This window comes from Bicyclus anynana, chromosome 16, assembly GCF_947172395.1.
Source record: "Bicyclus anynana chromosome 16, ilBicAnyn1.1, whole genome shotgun sequence".
In the NCBI taxonomy this organism is placed as follows: Eukaryota; Metazoa; Arthropoda; class Insecta; order Lepidoptera; family Nymphalidae; genus Bicyclus; species Bicyclus anynana.
The window spans coordinates 6,284,788-6,304,871 of NC_069098.1; the positions used below are offsets into that span (position 1 = coordinate 6,284,788).

Consider the following 20,084-nt stretch of genomic DNA (forward strand, 5'->3'; position numbering starts at 1 on the left):
ACTGCGTTAACGTAAAAATATATATTTCGACAATCTTAAGAAAATCAATACAGAATAATAATTCCGTGGACCTAGAAGTATGAAATGTGGCAAATAATGGCTTCTTGTACCTATTATAAGTATTGGGCCTTTCTCTAGCAGATAGCTGATGTAATAAGGAGTAGCATAAGTTAAATTTTATCCCTGTATTCCCACAGGAACGGAAACTATGCAGATAAAACCGCGGGACGTCATTTAATAGTTAACATACATACAAATAATAAACATTACGTAAATCACACGATTGTAAATTGTACTATAACACCATTTATATGTTACATGGCTAAAAATACTAACATGCCATTACAACGTCAAGGGAGGTAAATTAAATTTTAGAGCCCCGTGTTATAGCCGTTAAATAGCGTTGTCCATTTCCTTTCACAGATTTATGTGTTTGATAACCTTTTCATTACAATGAGCTACGTTTAGAGGCCTTTTAAATGGAACGAAGCTACGCCAAATATTTAACGGTGGCAAACGTTTTTTATGCTACCTGATACTACTGATTTACAAGTAACACTTACTTGATAACATAAGCATCATTTTCGTATATTTGTAAGAAAATATTAATTTCTTATTTTTTTTCGTATTTTCTTTTTATATATATGCCTGTTAATATTATAAAGAGGTAAAGTTTGTGCGGTTGTTGGGGGTAATCTCTGTATCTACTAAAACGATTTAAAAAATTCTTGTGCCAATAGAAAGCTGCATCAATACCAAATAACATAGACCTTTATATTCTAATTTCGGAAACAGCGAGACGTCTGCTAGTTTACAAATATAGAACATTTACTAAAATTATTTTTTGACAGTACTTATATTACACATTTTGTTTTATAGTTAACAATTAATACTGTCTTATATTACAAATACCGGAAAAATCTGAATAGGGTTACTCGTATCATAAAATACCAGTATTTCCATACTTAATCAATATCCGCGGTTAAACCGTGTTACCTGCCTAAAAAATTGGTACAGAACCCTCTTTGAAAAAGTTCGACTCTACTTGTCTGGATTTTTAAATAATGTTTCTAAAGCGAATATCGCTTTGCTTATATAAGAGTATGTATGTAAAAAACTGTGTATATGAACGTTATTATAATATCACATTAAATTACATGTACTGTAAAGTTAGTAGATTGATGGTATTACGAAGTTTAGTTTTACCTCGCTTAAACATATTACTCTTTAGCTTATGAGAGAATAGTTTAGCATTTTAAAACGGAGTTCATAAACTTATATTAAATTCTGTTTTCACTTTGATCTTTTTAGCTGTAGACGCTTCGGTACTCCATAAAGGCACCTAAACACTTTTAGTTAAATACGTTGCTGCTCAATTCTCATGTGATATCTTTATTTATATCTCAAAAAATTTTAATAAAAAAAATTTAACCGACTTCCAAGTCAAAAAATAACTTTAACTAAAAAGCAAAAAATAACATCCTACGTATGTGCTACCTTCTGATCAGTTTGAAGGCGGTGCCAAGCCAGTGATGTTTTACGTTGTGGTGTTAGACGAGAAACTATGGGGAAAATGTGTTAACTTGTGTCTGTACTAAAAAAAATATATGGGCGATATGAGACGAATATCTTAGCATTCCATGGATGCGGGTGCCGGGTTCAGCGCTTGGTAGAGAGAAAAACTCTTTGCAGAGTCCGGACTTGTGATCAAGGGACGTAGGGTTAAGGAATTTCTTGACAATCGATTAACACTCCCTTTCTCCCCTCGTGTTGTTCTCCCTGCCTAGGCAAATTTGGTAAGATCCTAGTAGAGCAGCTTTGGATACCCATTCTAGTATAGGACTAGCTGCAGTTCTAGAGAGGCCATGGTCTTTAAGCAAGTTATAGAGAGATTTTGCTGGTAATCCTCTTGCACTTACTTCTACGGCGTACATACTAACCAAATGGCCATTTTTAGTTAGTTCATTAGGACCACAATAAAAAGTGAATATTTATATATTCACTTTTTATTGTGGTCCTTCGGAATGTTAGTCTCCCACGGCGCAGTAAGTACTATTCGCTTAGCGTGATGATGCAGTTTAAGATGGAAGCGGGCTAACTTGTTATGAAAATCCACACCCCTTTCGGTTTAAATATGACCAATATTCCCAATTTTCATTCATTCCTTTCCAACTAGTCGGGAAAGACTGTGCTAGGAGTGGGTACGACAATAGACCAACGGGGCGGGGATCGAACCACCACCCCTAGGTGATGAGTCCGACCGCTCTTGAGCTCTAGCTACTGAAAGGCTTATAAATATATTATTTATATTTATACGTGTATGTATGACATTAATAATAATAGAAAGAAATGACGTTGTAAAATCTTGTCTCGCCACAAACAATTTTCCCCGTCACATAGGCATTTCTCGCAGAGATGCTCGGCATAGTCATGAGTCACGAGGACACCGGCATTTTCATTACTCTCTTTCATAGGAAAACTGTGACGCGACGGGAAAATATGGGATTTAATTACAGGGCACAGAACGTTTTAGCCAATTTTCTTTTTAAATTACATTAACCAGTAAACAGGTGGAAATTATTAAATATTTTATGGGACATTAAGAACGTCGACTTATTCCTTCTCGCGGAATTTAAAACATCTTCATCATTCATCTCACCTTCGGTGATTTAAATGAAACTTTTTATTACTCTTTCATTTATTTATTTCTCCTTTTTTTTAATTTTTAACATACAAAATATTTTTTTTGCTTTTAATTAAAACTAGCGTAAGTACTCGTACTTTTTTCGCGGTGAATTGATTTTTTTATAAATATGTTGCTCAATAGCTGTCTGCGAGTTTTTATTTTTTTTTATTTTTTACAAGTCAGCCCTTGACTACAATCTCACCTGATGGTAAGTGATGATGCAGTTTAAGATGGAAGCGGGCTAACTTGTTATGAAAATCCACACCCCTTTCGGTTTCTACACGGCATCGTACCGGAACGCTAAATCGCTTGGCGGTACGTCTTTGCCGGTAGGGTGGTAACTAGCCACGGCCGAAGCCTCCCACCCGCCAAAAGTAAAAAGTGAGTGAAAGTCCCATTAAAATTTTTCCAGCTTTTCCAAAGATTAGCCCAGACAGACAGACAATAATTTTAATAAAGTTCGTTTGTTTTTGGTATCGTGCAAATAACTATAAGAACTTGAGAAAGCACATATATTTTAAAATCACAGACAGACACTTCAATTTTATTTTTATGTATGCGTATATCGATATTCACATGTACAGATACACTTTGAAATCGTACCTAAATGAAAATATTTATCGATTTTGTTTACATTGTACACAACATAGCATTGCGCAAAGCCACAAAGCGAGCAAATAAAGTTCTAATAGGACGGTAACATTCCAAACGACATACCAATATGTTCTAAACTTTTCCAGTTTCAAACGATCTATTTACTTCGGATTTGAAAACAAATATTTTTAAAATAGAACAAAAATACTTATTTTACGGTAGTAATAATCATACATTATAGGCGACTGTTTTTGTGTATTTGTGTTTGTTACGCCTACTACTAACTCCTACTAGTCGCAACTTCTGAGCCGTGTCGTGCATAAGATTTTTAACTAAGTTTTTAACTATCCACTATAAGTAAAAATTGGAAAATTCCTTGTCCAACTGTACATTCTTTGGTCCAACATAGATTTAAGTTTGAGTATTGAGTCCTTAGAGTATGCAGGGTTTTTTTGCATCTATGAAGTTTTCGCTGAAACTTGTTTATAAAGTGTGAAAGAAAAAACGTCTATTTCAAAATTGTGCAACACACCACAATGCCTAGCACTATTATAGTCTCCGATGCCTCAACCACATCGGCAAGGAAAGACCAAAACTCAAGTAGATAGCAGGCTGCGAAGGATGGAATTTTGACAAAGGTAAACCGTCCCAGAAAGGGTAGTACATACCACTTGATACAAACTCCGGTTTTTCTTACATATAATATTAATTACAATAATGAAAATGTATGTGAATCAGAAATGAGGAGATCCGCAAACCAAAGTCACTGACATTGTTCAGCGAAGTTGAACTGGCAATGGGCAGGCCACATAGTTCTAAGAGCCGATGGACGTTGGGGTCCCAAGGTGCTGGAATGGCGACCCCGCACCAGAAAGCGCAGTGTTGGTTGACCCCCCACTAGGTGGACCGAGGACATCAAGCGGATTGCGGGAAACCGCTAGATGCTGGCGGCTCGAGACCGTTATGCTTGGGGGTCCATGCAAGAGGCCTATGTCCAGCAGTGGAAGTCCATCGGCTGATAATGATGATGATGATGTATGGATTTTTAAAAGGTAACCGGGCGGGAACCGGCCTGTATGATGGACTCTTTGCCGCTGTTAGTAACTTACCTACTCAAGATTGGACATAGGTTAACAACAATAAAAGTTTTATCTCAAAAAAACCGATAGTGGCACGAATAAAAAGTATCCAACATGGAATATACCTACGGTATTATTTATTGAACATGAATGATAATGAAAAAAAATATATATGGAAAACATTTTTCGTATCAAAAATTTCGTACTCGTAGACGAATCGTACAAAATACCTACTATCAAAACATAATATCATGAGCGAATATTTTATTGAATTACCATTACGTATTATTCAAGGAACAGTTACTTACGGTTCAGCTTTGAAGCCTAACAAGATATTTATATAAATTCTTGACAATATTATCATACAAGTTGAGCTTCCAAAATTCCTTATAATATAAGTGGGTAGGTATATTTAGAAGGCCTTTTAATTAAATTCCTCAGTTTTCAGGTGGCTTTCTCACTTTTCCTATGACAAGGAGTAATGAAAATACTGGAATTTACAACGAAAATGCCAAATATATTTGTGGGGGAGATTCCCCCGGGGAGTGATTTTAGTGGACTGTATTTTACGTAACGAATGTAGGGTGCTGGTGGAAGGAGTTTATTCGAAGATTTCCTTCATTCTAATGGGCAGGCTCCTATCACCGATACGAAGGGTAATTCTAACAAACCACCTACCTTTCGATGATCTTCTTGAGCCCTGCTGCTGGAGTCCAGCTCCCACGCCGACACGTGTTGACGCGCACACGCACTTGGCCGCGGCCTTTTTACACCGTGTCTCTTTATCACGATATCGAACAAAGTCAAATAATAAATAATATCGATGATTATATTGTCACCCGAATTAAACGCCCGTTCCGAATAAACGGGCAGCGAATACGAAGCGAAAAAATGTCCGACGAATAGGCGAAAGGTCCACAATACAATTCGCGAGCGACTGACGACAGGGCGCTCACAGCTCCGAGCGCGGTGAGGCAGTCTGTAGAATACCCTCAAAATCGGCGACAAAAGTACCCACCAAAATTGAGGAATTTTCGAACTCCGAATAATTTGATATTTACGAACACCGCCCACCGTTAAAATGGAATTTTAACCCAGCTTAATAATGAATGAAATTGGAGAAAGAGAAAAAAAAAATGAAAATGATTATATAAAAATAGAAACTGAGTTATATAGGAAAACGAAATAAGAACGAATAAGAATCTAAAACTATGAAGCTAAATAAAGTAAACTAATGGAATTAATCTGAATCTGATATAGGTAACGGAGACAACCTATGAACTGGTCGTTTCAAGAAACCGTATTCAGTTTTAACAGTGACGGAATGAATGACACCGTGACCATCTTTAGAAGGGTTCACTTCATGAACCCGGCCTAGCTTCCATTGAAATGGAGGTACGTTTGGATAATTTATATGAATTAGTGTACTGATTTGAAGATTCTCGATGTTCTCAGTCCATTTACTTCGCTTTCGAAACGTATGCAAGTATTGGATGTGCCATTGCTTCCAGTGAATTTGGATTAAATTTTGAATTAACTGCCAACGCGAAAACCTCTGTGGTCCGAACCACCACAGTTTGTAAATTTTAATTTCCGACGCGAAATCCGCTGGGTTCTCAAATAAACGAACGTGTCTCCATTTATCTGGAGAGACTATATTAAGAATCGAAACGACGCGATTTGCTACATATGTAGACCAGTTATGGGGAGCAGCCCGTAACGAACATAAAACAAAACTTGAATCGGTCCAAGCTACCTCCGGAGCGATTGGCACCTTGGACTTTATCGACTTACGAATAAATTTAAACAACGAAGGTAAGAAATTTGCAGCGCATACTTCTAATCTAGGCAAAGATAATCTTTTCAAAGGAGCCACTCGAGATTTACCTGCTAAAATATGAACAGATACATTTTGATCTGGATGTACAACTCTAATATATATAACTGCTGCGTAAGCAGCTTCTGAGCTATCACAAAATCCATGAAGCTCAACACAACAATTAGTCGAGGATGGAACGAGACGAAGAATGTGGATGGTGGATAGTTTTGAAAATTCTGAAACTATACGAAGCCACTTACGTTGAATGTGAATTGGAACCTCTGCATCCCAGTCAACGCCTGCTAACCAAAGTTCTTGTATAAGAATCTTGGCAGCAACTATGACTGGACTTAGAAACCCGACAGGATCAAAAATGCGAGCAATTTCGGACAAAATTACACGTTTTGTTACTTTGTCGTGCAGAGGCTCTACGTGATATACAAACACATCCTTCAGGGGCTGCCACGCTAGGCCTAAAACTTTAATCGAACTGTCTTCATCAAGGGAGACGGTTGAAGACTCCACCTCCTTTACTTCATCAGAAAGACGTTGTAAAAACAAGGGGCTGTTCGAGCACCACTTACGAAGTTCAAATCCACCTCTTTTTAGAAGTTCAAAAAGTTGATTTTGGAGATGAATAGCGGATTCCACCGAATCAGAACCACTTAGAACATCATCCATATAAGTAGAGTGACGAATAACTTCAGCAGCTTCCGGAAATTCGGATTGATGATCGATAGCTAGTTGCTGAAGAACACGAATCGCTAAAAACGGTGACGACGAGAGCCCGTAAGTCACTGTTTTCAGTCTAAAAACTTGAGGCTCAACGGAAGGGTCTGTACGCCATAATATTAGCTGATAATTTTGATGTTTTTCATCTACGAGAATTTGTCTATACATTTGACGTATATCAGCAGTAAAGGCGACTTTATGAAAACGAAAACCACAAAGCAGTTCTCCAACATCGTTCTGCAACTTCGGACCTATCAGTTGAGTATCATTTAACGATCCTTGGTGAGTCGCAGCCGATGCATCGAAAACAACCCTCAGTTTAGTGGTTGAGCTAGAAGGCCTCACAACTCCATGGTGAGGTATGAAGTAGTGGGGCTGTCGAATATCACTTTGAACAAGTTCCATATGACCAGATTTAAGATAATCTGCCATAAAATCGAAATATAAATTACGAAACTGATCATCTCGAGCAAAACGACGCTCCATCGAAAGTAAGCGTTTCATTGCTATCGAACGCGAATCACCAAGTGATGGTTCCCCTTCCCGAAATGGAAGTGATACGATGAACCTACCACATGTCAAGCGCTTGTGAGACTGAACGAATATTTCTTCACATCGCTGATCATCAGGCGATAGGACTACTTGTTCTGGAACAGACTCTATTTCCCAGAATTTACGAATTAAATTATCAAGACTGTTTTCTTGATCTGAGACGACGAAAGACGAAATCATTTTATGCGAATCATGATTACGAACGAATTTAAGGTCAACTTTTCCGATAAGAAGCCAACCAAGCGAACTAGAAATGGCTATTGGTGTACCAATAGGCCCACGAATAATTTCTCCGACGAAAATATCATCATAGACATCTCCTCCGAGCAAGATGTCTACAGATGAAGGCGAATTGAAATTTGGATCCGCTAAATGTAAATGTTTTATATGAGACCACGATTTTGTATCAATAAAGTTTGACGGTTTAGCGGATGTTATATTTTTTAGAATTAATCCGCGAAGAGTAAATTCTAATCCTGAAGCCGTGTGTGATTTAACTACGGTCGTTACGAATCCCTTTGAACAAGTAGTCAAATCACCGATTCCTTGAATAGGTGTACCTAACTTACGACGAGTTAAACCAAGACGAGTAACCAGATCTTCAGTAATAAAAGAAGCTTCAGAACCTGGATCGACAAGAGCTCGAGCACGAATAAATTTGCCTGATGAATCGCGAATTAAAATTACAGCAGTTGAAATTAAGACCATACTGTGATTTGAAGTGACATCTGTCGAATACAAAGAGACGACATTCGTTGACTCATTTGAGGGTAGTTCCGATTTCGATAGATCTTCAGATGTAGTTTTTGAATTATTTGCGAAATGTAACATGGAACAATGATGAGAAGCATCACACACTGAACAACGAATTTTTGCGCATGTGTCTGTAAGATCATGCATGGGCATAAGACATTTCAAACAGAGACCATTTTCTTTTGCGAATCTAAAACGGTCGTAGGGTTTTTTCTGCTTGAACGAATAACACGAAAATAAAGAATGCGAACCACGTTTACACAGCACGCATGTCGAATTCGACTGGACCGAATTACCAGATTTTGATTTGAAACTACTTGCAGTACTAGATTCAGGAGAAGTGACAAATGAGGACTTAGCACGAGTCGTATCTTGATTTTTTGAAAAACGCGTTGAATCAAAACGTGATGTTGAACGTAATGTTGACCTTGAACTTTCCCAAGCGATTATTTCGCGATTTAAAAATTCTTGGAGTTCACTAAAGCGAGGCACTTGATTTGTTGCAATAGATTTATCAAAATTAAGTCGCGTATCTTGATCCAACTTTCTATACAACATGTGAAATAACACGAAGTCCCATTCCTCAATAGGGAAACCCATAGAATCTAAGGCACCGATGTTTTCTAAGAACCCACTAAGAATAGTGCGTAGTCCGGAGGCGAACGGTGAATTTAAATTTGGCAGTTTATATAAAGCGTCCATATGTTGCATTGCTATTAATCGTTCATTTTTATAATTATATTCTAAAATGCTCCATGCTTTACTATAATTACTACTGGTAATCGACATTCCTTTTAACAATTTACTAGCATCACCACGACAATACGATAATAAATATTGAAATTTAGCTACATCTGAAAGATCTTTATTGCGATCGATTAATGATAAGAACAAATCACTAAAAGAATTCCACTCTTTATAATCACCGGAAAAAGGTGGTACCGATAAAGGCGGTAATTTTACTGTAGTATAATTTGAATTTAAATTTTGATTTACTTCCGGTTTTGGTTCGGAAGTAGATTCCTCTAAACCGAATTTAATACTCATAATTTCTCTAATTAAGTCATTAAAAGTCGAACGAATATTGCTATGTTCAGGTTTCAAAACTTTTGTGCTTTCCAGTTCCAAAGTTTCAATAGACGATTGAATTTGTTCAAATTGATCCTGTATACGGGCGAGTCCCATACAAGAAACCATAAATTTTCGATAAGAATTAACATCTGAGTTTACCTCCATACCTAACTCAATTATAGTATTCAATTCGCGCTCGATGCAACCTCTGCGATGCATTAAAGCAGCGTGCTCAGTTGATTCCGTCATATTGTAAAATAATTAATAAACTACAAATAAAAAGAAAAAAATCAAAAATAAAAATATTTTTTATTTACCGAACTTGGCGTATTCACTGCCGTGCCCACTACGGAACGGCTTACTACACGAAAACATAAAAACTCAAATATAAAAAAAAAACAAAATGAAAAAATTAAATATATTTTCGAACAATGTCGTGAGTCGTAATCGTATCGTATGGTATAAATGCCACATGAATCCGATCGAACTTACTTCACTCAACGTAATCTCAAAACTAAAACGAACTAAAATGAACTAATTCAATACACCTCGAGTAGGTATAAAGAACAATTACAAACAATTACGATATATTTAAGATAAAATAATACGAACGGAACAGTATAATAACTGGCGAAACTAACGAAAATTAGTAAGGTAGGTAGGTACCTCACTTCGTAATAAAAATTACCTATCACTTTTACGAATACTTAGATTATTAGAATGAGTTAAGTATATTATTATTTATGAGTAACGAAATATACGCGGCACTAATTATTATTATTATTGTATTATGCAGTTTTTAACGAAATAAATGGATCATCTAGAATTTGACCTATATAATTTAACTTTGAATGCGAAGAACGAACAAAGAATGAAACAATAGGTATGGCGTCATTCGAATTCCGATTATTATGATTTTAGGTTATAAAATATAAGAAAATACGTGTATGGCGGGGTGTTTCGAATATAATAGAATAAAGAAAACTTAATATCTGGCTACGAAGGCCAATAAATGTGGGGGAGATTCCCCCGGGGAGTGATTTTAGTGGACTGTATTTTACGTAACGAATGTAGGGTGCTGGTGGAAGGAGTTTATTCGAAGATTTCCTTCATTCTAATGGGCAGGCTCCTATCACCGATACGAAGGGTAATTCTAACAAACCACCTACCTTTCGATGATCTTCTTGAGCCCTGCTGCTGGAGTCCAGCTCCCACGCCGACACGTGTTGACGCGCACACGCACTTGGCCGCGGCCTTTTTACACCGTGTCTCTTTATCACGATATCGAACAAAGTCAAATAATAAATAATATCGATGATTATATTGTCACCCGAATTAAACGCCCGTTCCGAATAAACGGGCAGCGAATACGAAGCGAAAAAATGTCCGACGAATAGGCGAAAGGTCCACAATACAATTCGCGAGCGACTGACGACAGGGCGCTCACAGCTCCGAGCGCGGTGAGGCAGTCTGTAGAATACCCTCAAAATCGGCGACAAAAGTACCCACCAAAATTGAGGAATTTTCGAACTCCGAATAATTTGATATTTACGAACAATATTTTCAACGAGAAATTCACATGTAAAAAGCGGCATGCGTTAATACAATGTTTTGACGTGAATACATCTTTATAATTGCTTCCATATTCCATCATCATCATATCAATCCATATTCCGCTCACTACTGAGCACAAGTTTCCTCTCAGAATTTCAGAATGGTTAGGGGTTAGGCCAATAAGGCCACGCTGGCCCAATTGGCAAACTTCACACACGTAGAGAATTAAGAAATTCTCAGATAGGTATGCAGGTTTCCTCACGATGTTTTTCCTTCACATATTGAGACACGTGATATTTAATTTCTTAAATTGCACATAACTGAAAAGTTGGAGGTGCATGCCCCGAACCGGATTCTACACCCTCCGGAATCGGAGGCAGAGGTCATATCCACTGAGCTATCACTAAAAAGGCGAATCCAAAAAGATGAATATAACAAAATCGAGGGATATAGTTTATTATTGCAGCTACGTACGAATAGCTATCATCTCCATTCAAAACTTTATTACAACAGTCAATAGCTGAAAGATCAAAGAATGTACCTACTAACTACAGTTCGTTTCATGTAGGATGGTGCGGGTGACAGTTCGTTGCACTCTTGAAAGTATTATGAACATCATACAGTGGACTGTCACCGTACCCATGCTATCCGAAAAACATTAATAAGGACTATAATAAGTTACGCACGGTGTAGGGGGAAGCGCTGCCAATATTTTATTTTATTTTATTAAAGCTTTAGAAACAGTAAAGGCGAAATCACAACACTGCGATGCGTCACAGCATCGCAAAAACGATGCCGCAACGCAATGCGATGCGTTGACGCAACACAAATATTTCATCACTTACGGTATCGTACGAGAAAATTATGGCCATAAGTTTAGATTCTAAATCAGGATATAAAGATGTACAAACTTTCTTCCAGGCCTCTGTTTTTAAAAATTTATCCTTAAATTCTTCTGCGATTTAAGGACAGGACATTTCTGAATCTTATTCGTAATCAGTCATGTTGGAATGTCTTCGCGCGCACGTAGCAAAGTGTGGACACCGACTGAACGGTAATACGTCATCGCGTCGTAAGTTTGCACGGTGCGGCACCGCATTGAAAATTTGCGGTGCGTTGTGCGACAACGTACATTCTTGCGATCCGACGACGCACCGCAGTGTCGTAGTTTCGCCCTATGTATTACTTAATTAACCAAATGGCATTTTTTTTGACTGTGACCTCACTCTCGATTACCAATGTTATATAATAAAGATAGACTACTTTTATAAACAGAAAAACAACAAAATCTGAGAAACTTATTCTGCATGAAATGGTCATACATTATATATATATTTTTTTAAATAGTAAAATGAGTATCGATATTTTTATAAGTTTATATTCAAAAAATGTAAGTGCGATTTCGTCATTGTAATATAAAAGAACAACTTCTCACAAATTTACTTTTGGTAAGAACTTCTTGTTAGAAAGTTTGTTACTTGCATATTTGCGTGGAATAACAATGGAGATTCTTTGCAATGTGATGAAATTATTTTGGAAAACTTTTGTATTAAGACGTGCTGAGATTACGATTAGGTTTAAGATTACGTATTTAATTTATTTACGTTATTTTGATAAACATACCGTGACCTTCACTTTATATAATAATAATAAGTTGTCAAACATTCGTAATAAGGTCTAAAAAACTATAAGTCATTAACAGTTTTTTTCACTACATGACGCTCTGAATATCTACTAGAGAGACCTTCTATGTTACCACTAAGTTCTTCTAGTCCACGAGCTCGGCTAGTACCTACTCTTCTTTACGCTTAATGCTGCTTGGGTCCCAATTAAGGAATCTACAGTAAATATAGCTATACGGCTATATTTACTGTACAGTAAATACAGTACAGTATACTATGATGAATGATAGTGACCTCGATGTCCGATTTCGGGGGGGTGTGGGTTCGGATCCACGGCATGCACCTCCAACTTTTCAGTTGTGTGCATTTTAAGAAATTAAATACCACGTGTCTCAAACGGTGAAGGACAAACATCGTCAGGAAACCTGCATACCTGAGAATTTTCTTAATTCTCTGCGTGTGTGAAGTCTGCCAATCCGCATTGGGCCAGCGTGGTGGAATATTGGCCTAAGCCCTCTCATAAAGAGAAGAGACTCGAGCTCAGCAGCAAGTCGAATATGGGTTGATAAAGATGATTATGACAGCAAATATAGAGAATCAGAAAAAAATAGACATTAACGATTAAGCAGTTACCTTTTCTAAATTGCAGTGGAATAGTTTGGAAAATGATAAGGAAGCATACTTAAAACTAATTATTACCATACCTTCCTTACCTTATCAGCCGATAGACGTCCACTGCTGGACATCCTCCCTCTCTCTTGCATGTATCTCCAAGCACAACGATCTCGAGCCGCCAGCATCCAGCGGCTCCCTGCAACCCACTTGATATCCTCGGTCCACCTAGTGGGGGGTCGACCAACACTGCGCTTTCCGGTGCGGGGTCGCCATTCCAGCACCAGCACTTCAGCTCCGCGACTCGCTGAGCTACGACTTTGGTTCTTCTGCGGATCTCCTCATTCCTGATTCGATCGCGCAGAGAAACTCCAAGCATTGCTCGCTCCATCGCCCGCTGAGTGACTGTGAGCCTTCTACTAAGGCCCATAATCAGCGACCAAGTCTCGGACCCATATGTCATTACTGAATAATTATTAACTGAAAATATTTGCCTTTGTTTCAGGATTCTAGTGCGAGCGATAAGCTACACGGTCCATGGACTAATTCCGGCGTCATGCGTGTTTGCCGACCGCTATAACCGGGAGGAAGTGGTCAGATCTCTCGGCAAAGAAGTCAACATCAACCCGCCACTGATGCTGGGCCAACTGCCCGACACGCCTGAAGAGCTGTTGAAGTTGGATCAGGTGAGTCAACTGCCTGTTGTAACTGCTTCGTTTTTTTTCCCTATACTATCGCCAAACGCATCGCAGCAGAGACATATACTGTATAGATTCCATTTACTTTTTACAAAAACGGCTCACAAAGGTTGTTCTCAATGCTGAGTGGGGAGCAACTATTTGACAAGTTTTCATGTATTCTGTCAGTTCCGTGAGCCGTGCGAATGACAGTGATCATATATGTTACAGGTACAATGTATGTCGTTGACATTGACATCGTTACAAGCGTTTTGTTGGCGAGTCGACGCTCATTTTCCTAATTATATTTAAATTTAATTGTTAAATCTAATATTAATTGGTCCAATGGTTAACCTATGTTGCTTCGGGTCACGATGTTGGAGTCCTGAGACGGGTCATAAAATGGTGACTTTGTTTCTTCTAAAAATTCTTGAAGATGAAGAAATTGGTGGTATTCTTCACAGTGAAAGCAATTCATTCGACGTTCATTATTAACATCTGATAGCAATCGTTACAGAACCAATCATTATGTTTACAATCCGCAAGTAGGTCCTCCTCCCATTATCCTTATAAGGATAGCCTGGGCAAATAGTTGACGATTAAAATAGGTCATTCATGATAAATAGCTGAACTCACGGGAAAAATAAAAATTGACGATTTCATTTAAATAATATATTCATATACCTAAGTATTAATATTCGTACCAATAAACGAAATCCGCCGTAAAAACAATTACGAATCTCAACCTCAACAAGATACACCTTCGCAATTTATGTTAAAGGAAAGGCAAAAACAATATTGCACAAAACCTCACTTTGACTTTCAAATAAACGTTAACGAGGCTTTCGCTTTCGCAAAACTGATTATAATTTTATTTCTGTGCAAATAAATTCACCCCGAGCGAAACAACGTTGGCGTATATAGCTGTTTAAATACGTAAATAGATAATGAGATGATAAAATCTCAGTGGAAAGACAATAAACACAACCCTTAACTGGGACGGTGCCTTATCTCTCGGCATCCGGCCCGGTGAGTGGAACACCGCCAAACGGTTTAGTAAACGAACCGGTGAGCCATATTTTGTTCAAAATGGTTACACCGTGCTGAATTTTAAACAAGTACATAAATAGTGTACGAACATTCTGCTTAGACCTTCTGTGGATTAAAGCGCTAATCTTCCATTTATTTTTTACTTCTTTTTTTTTTAATTTTTAACAATATAAATATAAAATACAAAACATTATTAAAAATTTATAAAAAAAATTCACCCTCCCGCTGCGGGACAATTGAGTGAATTCAAAATTCAAAATTCATTTATTTCAAGTAGGCTCAGTTTACAAGCACTTTTGACACGTCAGTTGACTATTTGTAAAGATTCTACCACCGGTTCGGAAGGCAGGTTCTGCTGAGAAGATACCGGCAAGAAACTCAACAGTTGCTCTTTTGAAAAAGTCATACAGTATTACAATTTACATTTGATAACAATTAAATTACAATTTCTTATAGTTTTATTTCCTGTGTGAAGGTGGAAGCTGATCCAATGGCCTCCACCTTTGTCGTTAAGGAACTCATCAATAGTGTAGTAACCTCGACTAAGTAAAGTGTCCAAGCAACCGGTGGTCAGGGCTCCAGAGTGAGGAACCTCCTCACAATACGCGCCGTCTCAAGAATCACTGCCTTTTGTATCCGACTCTTGATCCAACAGTTAAGCGAAAGCTTCTTAAGGTGTTGGTCGAAGCTTTTAAAGCGCTAATCTTTATTAATATGCCGGCTCATGACTAACTTCCACTTCTGATTATCGGAGAACAGACTAAATCACACGGGCTGAATATTGGGACATCGTGGTATGTCTCATCTATACTATAGTCTAACTTGATAAGTACTGTTTACCAACAAAGAAATTAGAAATAAAGGTAGAAAATGCATGTTATTTCATAACTTATTTATTTTAAGTTATGTATGGTTTGTTTATAAAATGTTATATAAAATATATTAACCAGAACTAATTGTTCTAAGCTTATTAATCAAATCTTTTTTTTAATTTTTTTATTCTTTTCAAGTTAGCCCTTGACTACAATCTCACCTGATGGTAAGTGATGATGCAGTCTAAGATGGAAGCGGGCTAACTTGTTAGGAGGAGGATGAAAATCCACACCCCTTTCGGTTTCTACACGGCATCGTACCGGAACGCTAAATCGCTTGGCGGTACGTCTTTGCCGGTAGGGTGGTAACTAGACACGGCCGAAGCCTCCCACCAGCCAGACCTGGACAAATTGAGAAAATATTAATCTGCCCAGCCGGAGATCGAACCCAGGACCTCCGTCTTGTAAATCCACCGCGCATACCACTGCGCCATGGAGGCATGTCATTTCATAACTTATTTATTTTAAATTATGTTTGGTTTGTGTATAAATTGTTATATAAAATATATTAACCAGAACTAATTGTTCTAAGCTTATTAATCGAATCTATTTCCAATAATCTAAAAACAAGTTAATTATAATTATTATTAGGTTTGAAATGACTTATACCCTCATTTTTAATTTGTTTGTTGGTAAAACAGTACTCATCAAAAAAGGCTGTAGTATAGGTTCTATGCTTTACATCATCATCATCATCATCATCATCAACCCATATTCGGCTCACTGCTGAGCTCGAGTCTCCTCCGAGAATGAGAGGGGTTAGGCCAATAGTCCACCACGCTGGCCCAATGCGGATTGGCAGACTTCACACACGCAGAGAATTAAGAAATTCTCTGGCGTGCAGGTTTCCTCACGATGTTTTCCTTCACCGTTCGAGAAACGTGATATTTAATTTCTTAAAATGCACACAACTGAAAAGTTGGAGGTGCGTGCCCCGGATCGGATTCGAACCCACATCCTCCGGAATCGGAGGCAGAGGTCATATCCACTGGGCTATCACGTCTCTCAGATGCTTTACATCAGGGATAACAAATACCCAAAGTAACACTATCAATTGTGAGCGGAATGACCGCTTGATTAACTAAAACCTTTGTACCCTCTTATTACAATATTGATCAAGTATAGCATTGATACTATCAGATGTGCTCGTAATCCAGGTTTAACTAGCGTATAGCTGTAAGGCAGCCACGAGTGTAATCACGGACTGGCAACCGCTAGTAGCAGGGTTAAAGGGCCCTTTTACAGTATACTAATACTCCCCTTCTCTACTTGTGTTGCATCCCAGCCAAGTAACTAACAATCAATGTTATTATTATAAAGGCCTCACTATACGGATAACTGACTCACTCAATTCTCTCACTCACTGCTAAACTGACTAGATCTAGCTTAAGCGTTAAACCAAGTTTAACTAAATAAACTTGAGAGCTACGGCGAGCTCTCTCCGAGATCAACTGACAGATGTCCACAGACAAACAACTGACAGACAAACGACACGTACTTTAACGTTTCTAACACCAGGTCATCTCCTCCCGGACAAAAATCCAGGTGGGAGTACGGGCCTCGAGGCTATGCCTCCTTGCCCGGGTAAGGCGCGGGGGATTTGTTCCCCCGGTCATGTTCTTCTAGCCTCTAGCCTCGTTTCTAACAGATATCGCTATCAAAATAGTTACTCTGATTAATGTAAGATGGCGCTACTATCTAATCCTCCGACAAATATTATAAAGCTGAAGAGTTTGTTTGTTTGGTTGGTTGAACGCGCTAGTCTCAGGAAATACTACTTTTCTTGTTTTTTTTAATTTTATCTTTTAAATTAATGAAGAAATTTTAAATTGGTCAGATATATAATATTATTCACCTAGACATTCAGTTATTACTGGCCGATAAATCGGTAAAATACCATACATTAAATTGAATCGAAAGGTCATCTTAAGGGGAATGGAATGTTGGTAGTATTTAAATCATATTATCATCATTATCATTATAAACCCATATTTTATCCATTACTGCTGAGCATGAGTCTCCTCAGAAAGAGGGGTTAAGCTAAATTGTCTACCACTCTGACCCAATGCCGATTGGCATTTTCCGACTCTCATTATTCTACGAGTATGGACGGCCGTTGTTTTTTCAGTTTCCAATCATTAAATAAATGATGCCACCGATCATCGTCGTGAAACATTAATGAGATCGGAGAGGAAACCTCCCTCCCTTACCCTCTTCAGTTTCCCTCCTTAGCTACAGACACCTACAGCTAATCAGTTAATCACGGTAATCAACTAATGATAAGTTTCAAGCAAAACTACTTTGGAAACACGTAGGTACTAACTTGGCCTTTTAATGAGAGTGGAATCTCTTGCGTTTAATGGTTCTGTTATAAATTAGCTTTTTTTAATTAATATTTATGGAAATTCCTCTTATTACTTCATAATCATGAGTTTGTTCAAGTAAGCAAACAAACCTAACTGGTTTACGCCTTTTCTTTACCGATTTTCGTCGATTAATGGTAAATCAATCAATGAGTCAGTTATTTTATTTTATTATTATGAAAACGAAGCTCAGGCACAAGTGTTTAACAAAGAAAATACAGTTCGAAAATTAGATTAGGTTAAAATTCATTTATTTCAAGTATGCCTTTCTGACAGAGAGTTACATATGTTGTATATTGTACCTTTTGCCGTGGAGACCCTTGGGCCATAAAGTCGCAGTGGCAAAAAATTTTACCGAATCATTTCACCGCGGCTAGATGCCTCGACTGGTGACAAAAGGGCTGGCTCATTTTTTGCGCAAAGGATCAGCCTGGCTGTCCAGCGTGGAAAAGCTGCCAGTATTCTAGCCACCATTCCACGTTGGCATGATTTGTATAGTTATTAGGATAAGTTAGCTTAGGTTCCTTATTGTATTCTTTCTCAATAAAAAAAAAAGTAGGCTTAGTTTACAAACACTTTTGAAACGTCAAGTTTGACTATTTGTAGACTCTACCACCGGTTTGGAAGCAGGTTTAGTCTTCATACTAAATACGACATATATAATGGTTAACCGTAGTCTATAATTGACCCAACTCTGTACTCCAATATAACCAACTAGCCCATCACATTCAATAGGTAAATAAATTCTCGTAATACGGTTTTCCGAAAACGTTATCCATTTTAAACCGCTAATTTTGTACTACATCACATCGACTCAAAATGTGTCTTCAACATACTCGTTGTAAGGTATGTTTTTCGTTGACGAGCTTCAGGGCAAGTTTGTTCGATCCAACGAACTGCCAATTTTCATTAGGTGGCGCCGGAGGTATAAGTCAAAACTTTGTTGAGAGCCTCCACAACGCTGTCCGTCCTTTATGTTCAGTACTCAGTGAAATACGTCGGGTTTTATGAATATAACAGGCAGGCATGTGTGAATTAATGCCAAGAAATGGAATTTCACCTGGAATTGTTGCCGAGTTCAGACAAAGCCTTTCAGAAAAATTTGTCTGCATGAGAGCTTCTGCGATGCGATGATAAAACTTTTTAGAGAGTTAGAGGCGCTCTTCTGAAATACTTAATATACCTTTTATCGTGACGTACTTAAGTGCCCTTCAAATGTGTTTTGATAAACCTATTTTGTTTCATACTTCGATCATAAATGTAATTTTTATTTTAAGAAAATACTTTTCTTTTTTTTCATTACAATTTGTTGACCCATTGTATTCCTAGAATTCTCTAGGAATACAATGAAATGGACTATAATAAAAGTACTCTCGATGCGACGTGAGTGACGTCAACTATCTTTGATGATCTAATCTTATCAAAGGCCCATTATAACAAGTACCTAAGTGCGTAGTAGCTCTGTTTATTCAACTGGCTTTGGCTTACAATATTGTAATCGTATACAGAGATTTATCATCATCATCATCATCATCATGGACGTCCACTGCAGGACATAGGCATTTTGTAGGGACTTCCAAGCATCACGATACCGAGCCATCTGCATCCAGCGAATACCTGAATCTCATTTCTGATTCGAGCACGCAGATATACTCCTAGCATAGCTCGTTAAGCAGAGATTTACATCAAACTACTTTAATAGTTTAATATCAAACTACGATGAAACTATTAATCAAAAGAACAGCCCCCGCATTCTGTTAAGTTACAGCGCTGTGACATCGTGCGTTTCCATGGAAACTTCGTTGTTGGTGACATTTTAATTTGATTGGCACTTGATATTTTTAGCCCAGGATCCGTGGAGATTTTTACAATTCATTACTATCAAGTTAATTTTCCGTGAGTAGCTTCATCTTGATGAGACCTTCAACTTTTATATTTACAAAAATTCTTGATTGTGGTAGCTAACTGGGTTACCAGGTAAAAAAATCCGGATATCTGAACGAGATAATGTACCACGCAATTTGTAGGGCATTGTAGTTGTTAATTTG

The 20,084-nt window shown here is 37.8% G+C and overlaps 1 protein-coding gene across 1 annotated transcript in view; it reads left to right on the forward strand.

Moving 5' to 3' along the window:
* LOC112052211 (uncharacterized) overlaps positions 1–20,084 on the forward strand; it is a 113,247-nt gene that overhangs the window by 63,763 nt on the left and 29,400 nt on the right. The window contains exon 6 of the mRNA XM_052886201.1: positions 13,580–13,760. Within this exon, the coding sequence (XP_052742161.1) occupies positions 13,580–13,760 (181 nt within the window). The remainder of the gene's footprint in view (positions 1–13,579; positions 13,761–20,084) is intronic.